The sequence below is a fragment of the Cnephaeus nilssonii genome (assembly GCF_951640355.1).
Source record: "Cnephaeus nilssonii genome assembly, chromosome: 20".
Classification (NCBI taxonomy): domain Eukaryota; kingdom Metazoa; phylum Chordata; class Mammalia; order Chiroptera; family Vespertilionidae; genus Cnephaeus; species Cnephaeus nilssonii.
The window spans coordinates 43,097,482-43,112,250 of record NC_137091.1 but is presented as its reverse complement, the minus strand read 5'-3'; the positions used below and the strand labels follow the sequence as shown (position 1 = coordinate 43,112,250).

At 45.4% G+C, this 14,769-nt stretch overlaps 1 protein-coding gene and 1 long non-coding RNA gene across 7 annotated transcripts in view; both read left to right on the top strand.

The window, feature by feature from the left end:
* Positions 1-2,550: 2,550 nt before the first annotated feature.
* On the top strand, positions 2,551-3,015 carry LOC307115872. The gene is made up of 3 exons (XR_013815139.1): positions 2,551-2,574; positions 2,767-2,803; positions 2,900-3,015. It is a non-coding gene; the product is annotated as an uncharacterized lncRNA (long non-coding RNA).
* Positions 3,016-13,145: 10,130 nt separating this feature from the next.
* The window catches only part of ZC3H4 (zinc finger CCCH-type containing 4), a 41,318-nt gene continuing 39,694 nt past the window's right edge, over positions 13,146-14,769 (top strand). The window contains exons 1-2 of one of the 6 annotated variants that reach the window (XM_079800385.1): positions 13,146-13,233; positions 14,334-14,490. In XM_079800385.1, the coding sequence (XP_079656511.1) occupies positions 14,339-14,490 (152 nt within the window). In that variant the 5' untranslated portion in view covers positions 13,146-13,233; positions 14,334-14,338. Of the gene's footprint in view, positions 14,491-14,559; positions 14,768-14,769 lie in introns of those variants that run through there. The other 5 variants (XM_079800386.1, XM_079800382.1, XM_079800379.1 and 2 more) reach the window with 5 other exon arrangements.

The following is a 14,769-nucleotide window of genomic DNA, read 5'->3' as shown; positions in this document are numbered from 1 at the left end:
ACTCCCCATTTCGCCCTTCACCCAGCCCTGGAAACCACCATTCTACTTCTGCTTCCATAAGTTTCACTATTCTAGATACCTCATATTCATGAAATCATACAGTATTTGTCTTTTTGTGACTGTCTTATTTCACTTAGCATAATGTCCACAAGGTTCATTCATGTGTAGCATGTATCAGTTATTTCCTTCCTTTTTATTTCTTAATTTTTTTACAGAGAGGAAGGAGAGGGAGAGAGAGTTAGAAACATTGATGAGAGAGAAACATCGATCAGCTGCCTCCTGCGCACTCCCTACTGGGTATGTGCCCGCAAGCAAGGCACATGCCCTTGAACAGAATCAAACCTGGGACCCTTGAGTCCGCAGGCCGACGCTCTATCCACTGAGCCAAACCGGTTAGGGCGATATTTCCTTCCTTTTTAAGGCTGAATGTATTCCATTGTAAGTATAGACTACATTCTGTTTCTGTTCATCCACCGATAGGCATTTGGGTTGTTTCTACCTCTGACCCGCATCAATAATGCTACGAACATAAGTGTACCAATATCTCACTGAGCTCCTGTATTCAATTCTCTTGGGTATGTAGCCACACGGCAGTTCATTTTTCAGCGACAGCTAATCAGAACAGCTGCCGAAAGTGAGACCTTGGAACTCAAGAGGGGTGGAAAGCAGTTGTTTAGTAGATGAGGCTCCTGGGTTTAAGGATTACATAATTACCTCCACCCAGGTGCCTGCTCACCATTCGCCAAGGCAGCGGTTCTCAATCCCACCTGCACATTAGAATTATCTGGGGAGCTATTCAGCAAATAGGGTGCCCAGGCCCCACCTTCAGAGACTCTGACTGGGGTGGAGCTGAGACATTGTGATTTCTATAAAATGCTCCCCAGGTGATTCTAAAATGCAGTCAGGGGGAGAACCATTGAGCATAGATCTGTGTGCAGCTTCATTCTAGTCTCAAGTCTTTTCCTGTTCTTCCTGTTAGGACCACATCACTCTTAGGGCTGCTTAAAAGACATCAGATTGAGCTCTGGATTCCTCTCATGGCTCTGTACCACTTTTAGTCACACTTTCTTTTGTTTTTTATTGATTTTGAGAGAGAGAGACACACACACATGTTGGTTTGTTGTTCCACTTATTTATGCATTCATTGGTTGATTCTTGTATGTACCCTGACCAGGGATTGAACCTGAAACCCTAGGGTTTCAGGATGATGCTCTAACCAACTGAGCTACTCGGCTAGGGCCTAATCACACTTTCTAAGTCATTCCGTAGACATGGGCTGCCAGTTAGAGTAGGGGCTTATGTTAAGTATATTTATTTAGATGGTTGTGGGATCAATCTCTAGAACATTTTCAGGCACCAAACTTGTAGCGACGCTATCTCTATTTTACAGGTGGAGAAACCGTGATCTCAGTTCATGGCCTTCAGCCACCCAGTAAGTTTCACAATCCGACGCTGAAGGGTGACCGGCTTTAGCATTGTCTTGCCTTACCCACCTATTCCGGTGCTGTGTTAAGAGATACTTGAGTCAGCCGAAACCGGTTTGGCTCAGTGGATAGAGCGTTGGCCTACGGACTGAAGGGTCCCAGGTTCGATTCCGGTCAAGGGCATGTACCTTGGTTGCGGGCACATCCCCAGTAGGGGGTGTGCAAGAGGCAGCTGATCCATGTTTCTCTCTCATCGATGTTTCTAACTCTCTATCCCTCTCCCTTCCTCTCTGTAAAAAGTCAATAAAATATATTAAAAAATAAATAAAAAAAATAAAAAAGGGTTATGAGGATGGAGAATGTAAAGCTCTTAAAACATGCCTGGAATGTAGAAAGCGTTATATATGTTAGCTTTTCTCCAGGTCAAGTAGGAAAAAGGGGCGACAAATATCTGAATAATTCACACTAAAACGCTCTGATAACTGAAGCCAAATAAAAATATGCTTATAACTAGAACATTTTCATCTTGCAAAACTGAAACTCTAGACCCACTAAACAACTCCCCATTTCACCCTTCACCCAGCCCTGGAAACCACCATTCTACTTCTGCTTCCATGAGTTGCATTATTCTAGATACCACATATTCATGCAATCATACATTTGACAAATGGAGATTTAAAAACTAATCATTTTTAATAAAAATGCAATACCTATAGTAAATTACATTTCATTACACAGATAGATGGGTTTTCACCCATGCAAGGTGTTAAGGGTAGAACTGTGCCCCTCCAAAAAAAAAAAATGTTCAAGTTCTAATCTCTGCTGCCTATGAATGTGACCTTATTGGGAAATAAGGTCTTTGCAAATGTAATCAAGTTAAAATGAGATCATTAGGGTGGCTCCTAATCTGAAGCATAGTAATGATCCCTCCTTTGGGAAAACTGCTGTTTGAAACTGCTCTTTTGAAGTTCTCTGCTATTTCTTGCTAGTCCCTTGTTCCATAAGTCAACTCCGTTATTTTTAGATGGTCTCTTATTCTGTAAAAATAACTTAGTTTTTTAGCTTGAAAATAGAAAAGATAAACTTAACTGTCTAAACTTGCAAGCTAGCCATCGAACATAAGGGACTGATACGCTGATACTGATGCCAGGTGTCTGTATAGATATGTACCCAAGGTTGCAGGTGTCTGCATAGATATGTACCCAAGGTTACAGGTGTCTGTATAGATATGTACCCAAGGTTACAGGTGTCTGTATAGATATGTACCCAAGGTTACAGGTGTCTGCATAGATATGTACCCAAGGTTACAGGTGTCTGCATAGATATGTACCCAAGGTTACAGGTGTCTGTATAGATATGATATGTACTCAAGGTTACAGGTGTCTGTATAGATATGTACCCAAGGTTGCAGGTGTCTGCATAGATATGTACCCAAGGTTACAGGTGTCTGCATAGATATGTACCCAAGGTTACAGGTGTCTGTATAGATATGATATGTACTCAAGGTTACAGGTGTCTGTATAGATATGACAGGTGTTTGTTAGATATGATATGTACTCAAGGTTACAAATTGTCTGTAAAAATAACTTACACAAGGACCTGAAAAGATATAAAAAGAGAATGCTTCCTCTTTTTGGTGTTCAGAATTTGACAGAGGTAATCTGCTCTGAACCTGAGCGCCATAAAGATGACTCCTAACTAATTGGCTCATTAAGGCGTCTTGTCTAGCTCATTGATTTGCGATACAACAATCCAATATGACTGGCATCTTTTTAAAAATGTATTAATTGATTTGAGAGAGAGAGGAAGAGAGAGACATTGATTTGTTGTTCCATTTATTTATGCATTAATTAATATGTTCTTGTATGTACTCTGACGGGATCAAACTTGCAACCTTGGAGTATCAGGATAACACTAATCAACTGAGCTACCTATCCAGGGCATGACTGGTGTTTGAAGAGAGGGAAAGAGTCCCACCGACTTCCTATTTCCGCGGTTTATAAAGGCTGCAGTTCCTGTGTCCTGACATCCCCTCTGATTGGTCAATATTCCCTTTCGAATTGGTTACTATAGTGACTCCTGAGGCCCTCCTCCCTCATTGTCCTCCTATTCCTTCTGAGCTTTCTTCCTTCTTCTTTATTTTGTAAATATAGACCGTTTTTTTGGCTACTTCCAGTTCCCTTGTCTTATGGAATTGTAACTGCACCAGGTTTTCTTTTTTTATTTTTTAAAATATATTTCATTGATTTTTTACAGAGAGGAAGGGAAAGGGATAGAGAGTTAGAAACATCAATGAAAGGGAAACATCGATCAGCTACCTCCTGTAACACCCCCTACTGGGGATGTGCCCCCAACCAAGGTACATGCCCTTGACCAGAATCGAACCTGGGACCCTTCAGTCCACAGGCCGACGCTCTAGCCACTGTGCCAAACCGGTTAGGGGTGCATCAGGCTTTCTTGTGTTATGGAAATGTACCTTCTCCCAGTCTGTAGCCCTGTGTTTTTTTTCCCCCTTGACCCCAATTCTAAAAATTCCCTAAACCTGCCTATATTCCCCTAAAATTCCAGCTTCAGTGCCCGCTCCCATTAGGAAACCCCAACTGCCGTTGGGGACAAAGGATGTCAATCTGTCTGGCTGCTTCCTGCTGGCAAAGGGGTCGTAGCTTGCGGGGGGAGGGGGGCGGCAGCAGTCAGGGTCCCATCGGAAGTGGGCTAACTAACTAAGGGTCCATGAATGATGGATGCAGGGGCCTTCGTCTGAGGTTCTATGTGGAGGACCATTTGTAGCTTTAGGGCTTCTAAATGGGAGGCTATGAAACATAATTAGAAATGGTTAAAGATGAGTAATAATAAAACAGTATAAACCAAGAGCTGAGAAGGGGAGCTAGCTAATAGGGATGGCATTGTATCTTTAATTGGTGCCCAGTGGTGCCTTTTTTTTAAAAAAATTGATTTCAGAGAGAATGGAGAGGGAGAAAGAGAGATAGAGACATCAATGATGAGAGAGAATCATTGATCGACTGCCTCCTTCACCCCCCTTCCTGGGGATCGAGCCCACAACCCAGGCATGTGCCCTCACCAGGAATGGAATCGTGACCTCCTGGTTCATGGGACAATGCTCAACCATTGAGCCACACTGGCTGGGCATGGCTGGTGTGTTTATAAGAAAAGGGAAATTTGGATGCAGACACACAGGGAGAAGGCCGTGTGAAAGCGAAGGTACAGACTGGAATGGTAGATCTACAAGACAAAGAATGCCAAGGCTCTCCAGAAGCTAGGGGAGAGCGGCATGGAATCGATTCTCCCTCCCAGCCCTCAGAAGGAATCAGCCTTGCCAACACCTTGATCTTGGAATTCTAGTCTCCAAAACTGTGAGACAATATTGAACTTGTTTTAAGCCACCCCATTTGTAGTACTTTCAGTCTGTTGTTGGGATAGATTAATCCATAGAAGACTAAGGGATGTCAGGTTGTCCTAGTGTTGGAAAAGGTACAAATATAGACAAGGTGGAGGCTGGAATGAAGCCTGTGGTATTGTTGGAATTAGTTGAGTGTGTCTTAGATTCCTAGGACTGAAATAACAAAGTACCAGAAGCAAGGGGGTTTAAAACAACATAAATTGGCCAAAACCGGTTTGGCTCAGTGGATAGAGCGTCGGCCTTCGATCTGAAAGATCCCAGGTTCGATTCCAGTCAAGGGCATGTACCTTGGTTGCGGGCACATCCCCAGTGGGGGGTGTGCAGGAGGCAGCTGATCGATGTTTCTCTCTCATTGATGTTTCTAACTCTCTATCCCTCTCCCTTCCTCTCTGTAAAAAGTCAATAAAAATATATTTAAAACAACATAAATGGATTGTCTGAGGTCTGGGGGCTTAGAAATGAAGGTCTGCGCTCTCTGAAGGCCCTGGGGAATGAATCATGCCCTGCCTCTTCTAGCTTCTGGTGGTTGCCAACAATCTTGGCATTCCTTGGCTCGTGCATGCATCACTCCAAACTCAGCCTCTGCTGTCACATGGTGTTTTCCCCGTGTGTGTACCTCCTTGTCTTATGACACTAGTCATATTGGATTACGGGCTGGGCCCACCCTACTTCCCTGTGACCTCATCTTAATCTAATGAATGATATCTTCAGTGCTTCTATTTCCAAGTAAAGTCACATTCTGAGGTTCCAGGAAGGCCATGAATTTGTGGGAAGGAGACACTATTCAACCCAGTACAGCTGCAAGGGTATGTTTTAAATATATAATGAGCCCGGTCAGTGTGGCTTAGTGGTTGAGGATCGACCTATGAACCAGGAGGTCAGAGTTCAATTTCTGGTCAGAGCACACGACCAGGTTGTGGCCTCGATCCCCAATAGGGGGTGTGCTGGAGGCAGCAGATCCATGATTCTCTCTCATCATTGATGTTTCTCTCTCTCTGAAATAAGTAAAATAAATAAGTAAAGGATATATGTAAAAATAATTATATATGTATATGTGGGACTTAGCTAGATGGGAAAAGTCTGAGATTTAGGTTAAATCTAGCAGAGTTGGGGGGGGGGGGTAGTCAGTGGATGGGAGTAGGAACTGAGTCTGGCTGTAAGTTTATTATTGTGGAAGTTGGGTGATGGGTACATGAAGGTTCATTTTATTAAACTCTCATTTTAAAGTTCTGAATCCAAAGCTGTTGCACTACGCTGTGATACTTCCTGATCTCAGGGGATAAGGCCAATGACAAGATCAAATAACCTCTTTGGGCAGGAAAGATGTTCAGAAGTCATGAAATGACTAGGCAGCAGAGGGTTATATTAAATATCTTTTGCATAAGCCTTTGGAAATAAACACTTAGGCTGAGTTACCTTGTATTATTAAAGTGAAGTGTACATGGAACATAGAAAGAAAAATAAAGGAGGTCTAACTATTTTGAAGAGCTAAAATAGATCTGAAGCATTAAAGGATTAATTAATTAACAGATTGACCTTGAAAGTGACCCTGGAGACCCATGGCATGTAGTCATCTGTAATTGGTGAGGGAGTGACCAGAGCCACTTCCTGTCAGCATGCAGTAATTCACATACAATGATCACTTTGTGAAAGAGCCCTGAAAATATAGCTCCCTGCTCTCTAAAGTATTTTCTCCTCTTCCTCTAGCTCCGTGGTCGGCAAACTGCGGCTCACGAGCCACATGCGGCTCTTTGGCCCCTTGAGTGTGGCTCTTCCACAAAATACCACAGCCTGGGCGAGTCTATTTTGAAGAAGTGGCATTAGAAGAAGTTGAAGTTTAAAAAATTTGGCTCTCAAAAGAAATTTCAATAGTTGTACTGTTGATGTTTGGCTCTGTTGACTAATGAGTTTGCCGACCACTGGCTCAGCTCATTAAACATCTAACAGTGTCCTTTCCTGGCACTGCCTCCCAGGAGCATTCCTGCACCTTTCCCCCTCCCCCTCCCCGTCCCCTTCCCTCCAGGCACCTTACATTACCCTCCTTACTCCCTAGCTCCAAGGATCCTTCCTTTGCCTGTATACCTTGTTTCCTCAGTCCATTTCATCTATGAATTACTTCTTCCACCTCTGTAATTTTATAAGTAAATGTTCTCTAAAAAATATGCCCTAACCGGTTTGGCTCAGTGGATAGAGCGTTGACCTGCGGACTCAAGGGTCCCAGGTTCGATTCCAGTCGGGAGCATGTGCCTTGGTTGCGGGCACATCCCCAGTAGGGGGTATGCAGGGGGCGGCTGATCTCTCTCTCATTGATGTTTCTGACTCTCTGTTCCTCTCCCTTCCTCTCCGTAAAAAATCAATAAAATATATATAAAAAAATAAAATAAAAAATCAATACAATTTATTTTTAAAAATTAAAAAATGTTCTCTAATAAAACTAATAAAATAAGTAAATAAAAATCAATCAATAAAAGTGTCCTTTCTCTCTTCCCCCTTATACTTTTCTAAAGCTTATAGGGAAAATTTAATGTAATGGTATAATGTCAAGTTTGGGAGTAGATATGTTTTTAAACTTCTTTATTGGGTTGAAATTCATGCAACATAAAATTAACCACTTTAAAATGAACAATTCAGTGGCATTTAGTGCACTCACCATGGGCAACCACCACCTCTATCTAGTTCCAGAACATTTCACCCCCAAAGGAGATGATATACATTTGTAAATTCCCAAGAATCTGACCATGACTTTACTATGCATCCAATTCCAAAACAACTGGAAAAGTTCAGCATTACAGATTACTCTAACTTAGTATAAACAGTTATTTCCATTATTTAAGAACTATCATTAACTTCAGTCATTAGGTGATCATTAAATACCATCCTCATATTGCAATACATTCTATTATTTCAGGTACCTGTTCTCTCGTGCCAATAACAACCCACTCACTATAGTGATGCCCAGAAAACTCCCCTGAAATTTCTTAAACGCCCCCGAGGGAGCACTACCGTCCCCCTTGAGAACCAGTTGAGAACCAAAATTAATTTCCAGAATGTACTCTAGGGGGCAACATCATCTCCTTAAGAATCAGGTAGAATGATCATCTCCTAGCCTCAACGTCATTACTCCCTAACTCCCTGTACACTGGATCAGCAAGGAAGAAAGGGGAGATAGTTACTGGGTTGGCAGTCTGCAGGATGCAACACACCCTAACGCTTCTCTTTGGCCAAGGGTCTCCTTTCTTCCCCAGGGGTTTCTAAAAGTTGCAGCCGGTTGCTGGTGTTTCTTCCACACTCTGCAGTGTCTTCTCTATAAAAGACCACTCATCCCTGGCGCAAGGAACCCACCCTAGGGCCACCCCACGAACTAGAAAGAGAAAATCCTTTGTCAGAATAATGATGTTCCAAGAGTAGAAAGAAACAGGTACTCCAGAAGCAGTGGCCAGACTTATGGGCATTACAGAAGGTTGCATCACAGAAAGACACAGGGACCTGCCAGCTCAAAGACATTTTGGGGATCCAGAAGAAGAGGCATGTTGGATTTCTTTTTTTCTTTTTTCAAGATAAAGGGCAAGTTGGTGAAACCTGCACTTTTCCACACGCATACTAAGAAAAAGCCACCATGGTTGTTGTTTTTTTTAAAAATATTTTTTATTGAATTTTTAGAGAGAGGAAGGGAGAGGGACAGAGAGCTAGAAACATCTATGAGAGAGAAACATCGATCAGCTGTCTCCTGCACACCTCCCACTGGGGATGTGCCCGCAACCAAGGTACATGCCCTTGACTGGAATTGAACCTGGGACCCTTCAGTCCGCAGGCCGATGCTCCGTCCACTGAGCCAAACCAGTTAGGGCAAAAAAGCCACCACTTTGGAGGCAACTTGTGTCATGGTTGGGAGACCTGCTCTCACTCATAAGCAAAGAGCTCTACTGAAGCTGCTGGGGTCTGTACAACAGGGGGTCCTCTGGCTGGTCCATGATGTAGTGCAAAGGGTTCTGCCTCTTGGGTCATCTAACCCAGTGAGTGATCCAGGGGTTCTCAAAGGTGGTGAATATGCTACAATTTACTGTCTGTTCTCCGATTGATGGGCGTTTAGGTATTTCCCAATTAGGGGCTACTTCTTTCTTTTAAAAAAAAAAATTACAAAAACGATTTTTTGTCACCATTAAAAGCTTAAATTTTGCCCTGGCTGACATGGCTCTATGGTTAAAGCATCAGCATGCACACCAAAGGGTCTCAGGTTCAATTCTCGGTCAAGGGCACTTAACCTGGGTTGCAGGTTCGATCCCCGGCCTCGGTAGGGCATGTGGGGGAGGCAACCCATCAACGTGTCTCTCACATCCGTGTCTTTCTCCCTCTCTCCTGTTCCCTCCCTCCCTTCCACTTTCTCTAAAAACCAGTGGACAAATATCCTAGGGTGAGGATTAACAACAACAAGAAAAAGTCTGAATTTTAAACAGATGCTTAGACTAGGGGCTCATATCCATCAGCTGGTTCAATTCTAGCACCTGTCTCATCCCCTGTAGCTTTTCAGTTTTCCGCTTGGACTTCTTCAGCATTTTGACTTTTCTTTTGATTGATTGATTTCATAGAGGAAGGGAGAAGGAGAGAGAGAGAGAACTTCAATGATGAGAGAGAATCATTGATCAGCTGTCTCCTGCACACCCCACACTGCAGACTGAAGGGTCCTGGGTTCGAATTCCAGTCAAGGGCACATGCCTAGGTTGCGGGCATGCAGGAGGCAGCCAATCAATGATTCCCATCATTGATGTTTCTCTCTCTCTCTCCGAAATTAATAAAAATATATATTTTTAAAAAAGAACATTCTTGCCCTAACCGGTTTGGCTCAGTGGATAGAGCTTTGGCCTGCGGACTGAGGGATTCCAGGTTTGATTCCGGTCAAGAGCATATACCTTGGTTGTGGGCACCTCCCCAGTGGGGGGTGTGCAGCAGGCAGCTGATCGATGTTTCTTTTTTCTTTTTTTAAATATATTTTATTGATTTTTTTACAGAGAGGAAGGGAGAGGGATAGAGAGTTAGAAACATCGATGAGAGAGAAACATCGATCAGCTGCCTCCTGCACACTCCCTACTGGGTATGTGCCAGCAACCAAGGTACATGCCCTTGACCGGAATCGAACCTGGGACCCTTCAGTCCGCAGGCCGATGCTCTATCCACTGAGCTAAACTGGTTAGGGCCCAATCAATGTTTCTAACTCTGTTCCTCTCCCTTCCTCTCTGTAAAAAATCAATAAAATATATATTTTTAAAAAAAGAACATTCTTGTCCATGTCTTTTGGTATGCATTTCTGTTAGGTATGCATTTTGGGGTGGAATTGTTGAATCAGTGTAGATATATGTTCAGCTGTAGTTGATGTGGCCAGGCTATTTTCCAAAGTCGTTCTAAGGGAATTTCTGTGCTTCATCTGCACTCTGGTCACTTTCCTCCCATACCAGGCAATCCTCCAACTGGCAGATACCAGCCTTGGCTATTCTCTCTAAAAACTCTGGAAATAGCCACCTGGAAGTTAATTCAAAATTTCAATGTACATTCGGGAATATAAGCAGTCTTGTGTTGGTTTTGCTCTGCAGTTGTTAACTGATTAACCCTCTTATCTCTTCCTTCCACCTGCTGGTCTGCTTATTTTAATACTAGAGGCTCGGTGCAGGGCATTCGCGCACTGGAGTGTGTGTGTGTGTGTGTGTGTGTGTGTGTGTGTGTGTCCCTCAGCTCGGCCTGCACCCTCTCGCAGTCCGGGATCCTCCAAGGGGTCCTTAGCGCTGCTGTGAAGGCAGGGGCTGCTTTGCTCACCAACCATGAGCCTGGCTTCTGGCTGAGCGGCGCTCCCCCTGTGGGAGCACACTGATCACCAGGGGGCAGCTCCTGCATTGAGCATCTGCCCCCTGGTGGTCAGTGCACATCATAGTGACAGGTCGTTCCACCGTTTGGTTGGTTTGCATATTAGCCTTTTATTATATAGGATAAGACATCTTGGAAAGTTTTTCTTGTCATATAAAATGTCCCTACCAAGAGCAAATCTTTTTTTTCTTTTATTTAAATCCTTACCGGAGGAGTGAGGATATTTTTTCCATTGATTTTTAGAGAGAGTGTAAGGAAGGGGGAGAGAGAGGAAAACATGTACTTGAGAGAGACACATTGATTGGTTGCCTCCTGCTCGTGCCCCCACTGGCGCTGGGGATTGAACCTTGATGAGGAATCAAAACCTCGACCCTTTGTTCCATGGGCCAATGCTCTAACCATTGAGCAAACAGGCCAAGGCCTTTTTTTTTTTTTTAAACTGGGAATTGAACCTGCAAACTTTTGGTATGTAGGATGATGCTCCAACCAACTGAGCTACCTGGCCAGGGCAAGAGCAAATCTTTTTCTTTTTTAATGTTTTTATTTATTTTTAGAGAGAGAAGAAGGGAGAGATAGAAACATGGATGAGAGGGAAACATCTATTTGGCTGCCTCCTGCACACCCCCTACTGGGGATTGAGCCCGAAACCCAGGCATGTGCCCTGACAGGGAATTAAACCATTGACTTTTTGGTGCATAGGCCAACGCTCAACCAGATAAGAGCAAATCTTTTAATTAGCCTATGAGAGAGAACTTTTCTTCCTTGCATGCATGATTTTAATAAAATGTTGGCTCATAACTAAATTGTCCAAAAAAGGTTTCTTTAACACCAAGAGCTAGTAGAGCAGGGTTATGGGAATAGAAAGGAAAAATACTGTAAATGGGTGATTATGGATAATTTTAAAAGTTGTCATTCTATGCTTTCTGAACCCCATGTATTCTAGTTATGGGCCAAACAACACTGATTGAGACCATAGACTACATTGATGAGGACAGCACCCTATCCTTTCAGGATGTGACCTCCAGTGGGTGCCATCTCTAAAGCTTCAACACGCAATCCTACAATTCTGGAGGGCCATCTTCTTTTAGGCAATGAGAAAAATTAAAAGACCAGCAAATCCCATCAGGCAAGATTTCTTCCTGCTTTGATAATACAAAGTCCTTCTGACATTCTAGATGTTACTTTGACTTACCAATTTAATTGTTGATTAGGATTTAGATTTGGTAGAGTTATGGGAGATTCTCAAGTTTCAAATGATTTTTGTCTGGCAGAAAACACAACCTTGAAAGACATTAACCAGTTGTTATTTTAAATATATATTTTATTGATTTTTTACAGAGAGGAAAGGAGAGGGATAGAGAGTTAGAAACATCAATGAGAGAGAAACATTGATCAGCTGCATCCTGAATACCCCCCACTGGGGATGTGCCAGCAACCAAGGTACATGCCCTTGACCAGAATCGAACCTGGGACCCCTCAGTCCTCAGGGTGACGCTCTATCCACTGAGACAAACCGGCCAGGGCGTCATTAACCAGTTTTGTATCAAACTTTCCAACCTAATTCCTGCATTCTTTTCGCCTCAGTCTATACATACTCATTCCTCAAGGTCCTTCCGTGAACAAGCTTTATTTTTCTGCTGTTTCTCTCATTAATGGGAATAACATCAATGATGCATGCTAACAATGTTTTTGTGTGAAGGGCACGTTTTTAACTTTTAAAAAGTTATACCATGAAAATAGTAAAGTCCAGGGATGTAATTACTGGCAGAAATAGGGCAAGGGGGTGGGAATAACACCAATTCCCAACAAATTATTATTCTAATGAAGGTGAATTGGTGACCTTTCCCAAGAAAAGGATCCATTGTAATCAACCTATGATCAGTGGTTGGGAAGTGGGACCCAGGATGTAAACCTACCTGCCTGAGTTCAGTCTCAAATACCATTTCCAGATGATGATGAAGTGAAGCTGGGTCTGCCCACTTCATCGTTTGGTGTGTCCCATAACACATCTTCACTTGGGATTGTGGCCAGTCTTCACAGAACCCACGAATAATCCAAGAGCTAATTCTCAGAACAAGAGGTCATGACTTTCTATAAACCCCCAGGGTGTATGCTTCCTATTGTTTACCAGAGGTCCATAGACTACCCATAAGAGGCAATGGAATGCCAGCGCTGATTTAAAAAAGAAAATTGTGATGCTTATGCCTAATCCTATAACCTTGAGCCAGATTCAGTCTGTATCCATTAAATGGGAATAATAGTATCTGTCCTGAGTATAGTTATGAGGGTCAAAGAATTTTACGTTCTTATACTGTTCCGAATCCGTTTAGTACTTCCAAGTCTAGCATTTGAAAGCCTTCTATCTACTAATCAGGTTGTAAAACTCCACCAAAGCACTACCAAAGCCCGCCCCTCTTGCACCGCCCAGGGATGACGTCATCGACCGAGGTCCCTAATGACATCATCTCCCGGCTTGCCTGGCTCCATCCTCCCATTCTCCGGAAACCTACAACTCCAGCACCCGGCCTCCGGCTTTAGGTTATTTTTTTCCTCTCCGTAGCCCGATTTCCTTCCCTCCCATCCTCCCACCTAAAACTTTCTACTCTTCCCGCTTTCCCTCAAGCTAGCAATTTTCGGTTCTTCCTGCTTCTTCTCGGGCGAATTACTCAAAATCGTTTACCCTCTTAATTAATCGCCTCCCTAGCCAGCCCTTCAGCTCCTTCCTTCTAAATCTCATTACCCGCGCACGGCCTTTTTCGGCTGTTTCCGTCTCCTGCCACCCACCCCGACGCCGCCTTCGGCTCTTTCCGGATCACCTCAGTTCCTTGTTTCCCAGTTCCGATCCGCTTCGGCTATTTCCGGCTCTCAGGGACCTCCCATTTTTTTCTCTAGCCCCACCCCCAATCATCATCTTCGACACTTTCCGCCTCTCCCCGTCTCCCGCTCAGCGCCTTTCGGCTCTTTCCGCCGTCCTTCGGGAAAGTGGCCTGTGCCCGCCCCCCTCCGCTACGTGACACGGCCTCCGCCTCTCAGTTCCCCCTCCCACCTCGCCCTTCCTCCCGCCTCAGCCTCTCAGTCTGTCCAGGCCACGCCGCCATTTTGTATGAATTTCTGACTGCGGCGGGGGCCGGACAGCCGGGGCACCGAGGGCGGGCAGACAGACAGACAGACAGACAGTCGGCCCGTCTCCGCGGCCCCGTTTCTCTCTCCCTAAGAATCCTTTTCTTCTTAACCCCCCCTCGCTCGCTCTCCTCTTCCCCCCCCTTCCCCTCGCTTGCTCAATCGCGCGCGGCCCGCGCTAATTACACCCAACCACCCACCAGTCTCCTTGTACTCCGGTGTCCCACTCCCGGGCCCGCGGGTGTGTGTGTGTGCGGGGTGGGGGACTCTCGCCCAGATGAGGGCTCCGCGCCCGTGAGCGAGGGACCCCAGGGACGGGCTGCGAAGGAAGCAGGCGGCGAGCGGCCCGCCGAGGCCTAGGCCGGCGCGGCTCACGCGGAGGTCGGCGCAGAGGTGATTCCGAAATCGAAAAAATAATATACCCGTTCCTGTCAGGAGCCCTCAGAGCTGAAGTGTGCCCCCTCCCGCCACGCCCAAGCAGTCCTTTTTCGTGCATTAACATCCCCTCCCCCCCAAAGGAACTATGGAGGCCGCGCCCGGGACCCCCCCGCCGCCGCCATCAGAATCGCCGCCGCCGCCATCGCCGCCATCAACGCCTTCGCCTCCTCCGTGTTCCCCCGACGCCTGCCCGGCCACCCCGCACCTCCTCCACCGCCTCCCGCTCCCTGACGACAGGTCAGGCCCCCGGCCCGGCCGGGGCAGCGTCCCCGGGGGGAGGAAGAGGAGGAGGAGGAGGAAGGGGGGCGGCCGCCATGTTGGGCCGGGCCGTGGAGGAGGAGGAGGAGGAGGAGGAGGAGGAGGAGGAAGGGCGGGGTCGGTGGGTGTCTCTCGCTCGCTCGCTCTTTCTCGCTTGCTTTCTCTCCTGGCCTCATGCGTTTACCCCCCCTCGCGGCGTTCGCCCGCTCTCCCTCGCTCTCGCTCTGTCTTTTTTGGGCGCCATGCTGAGGGGAAGGT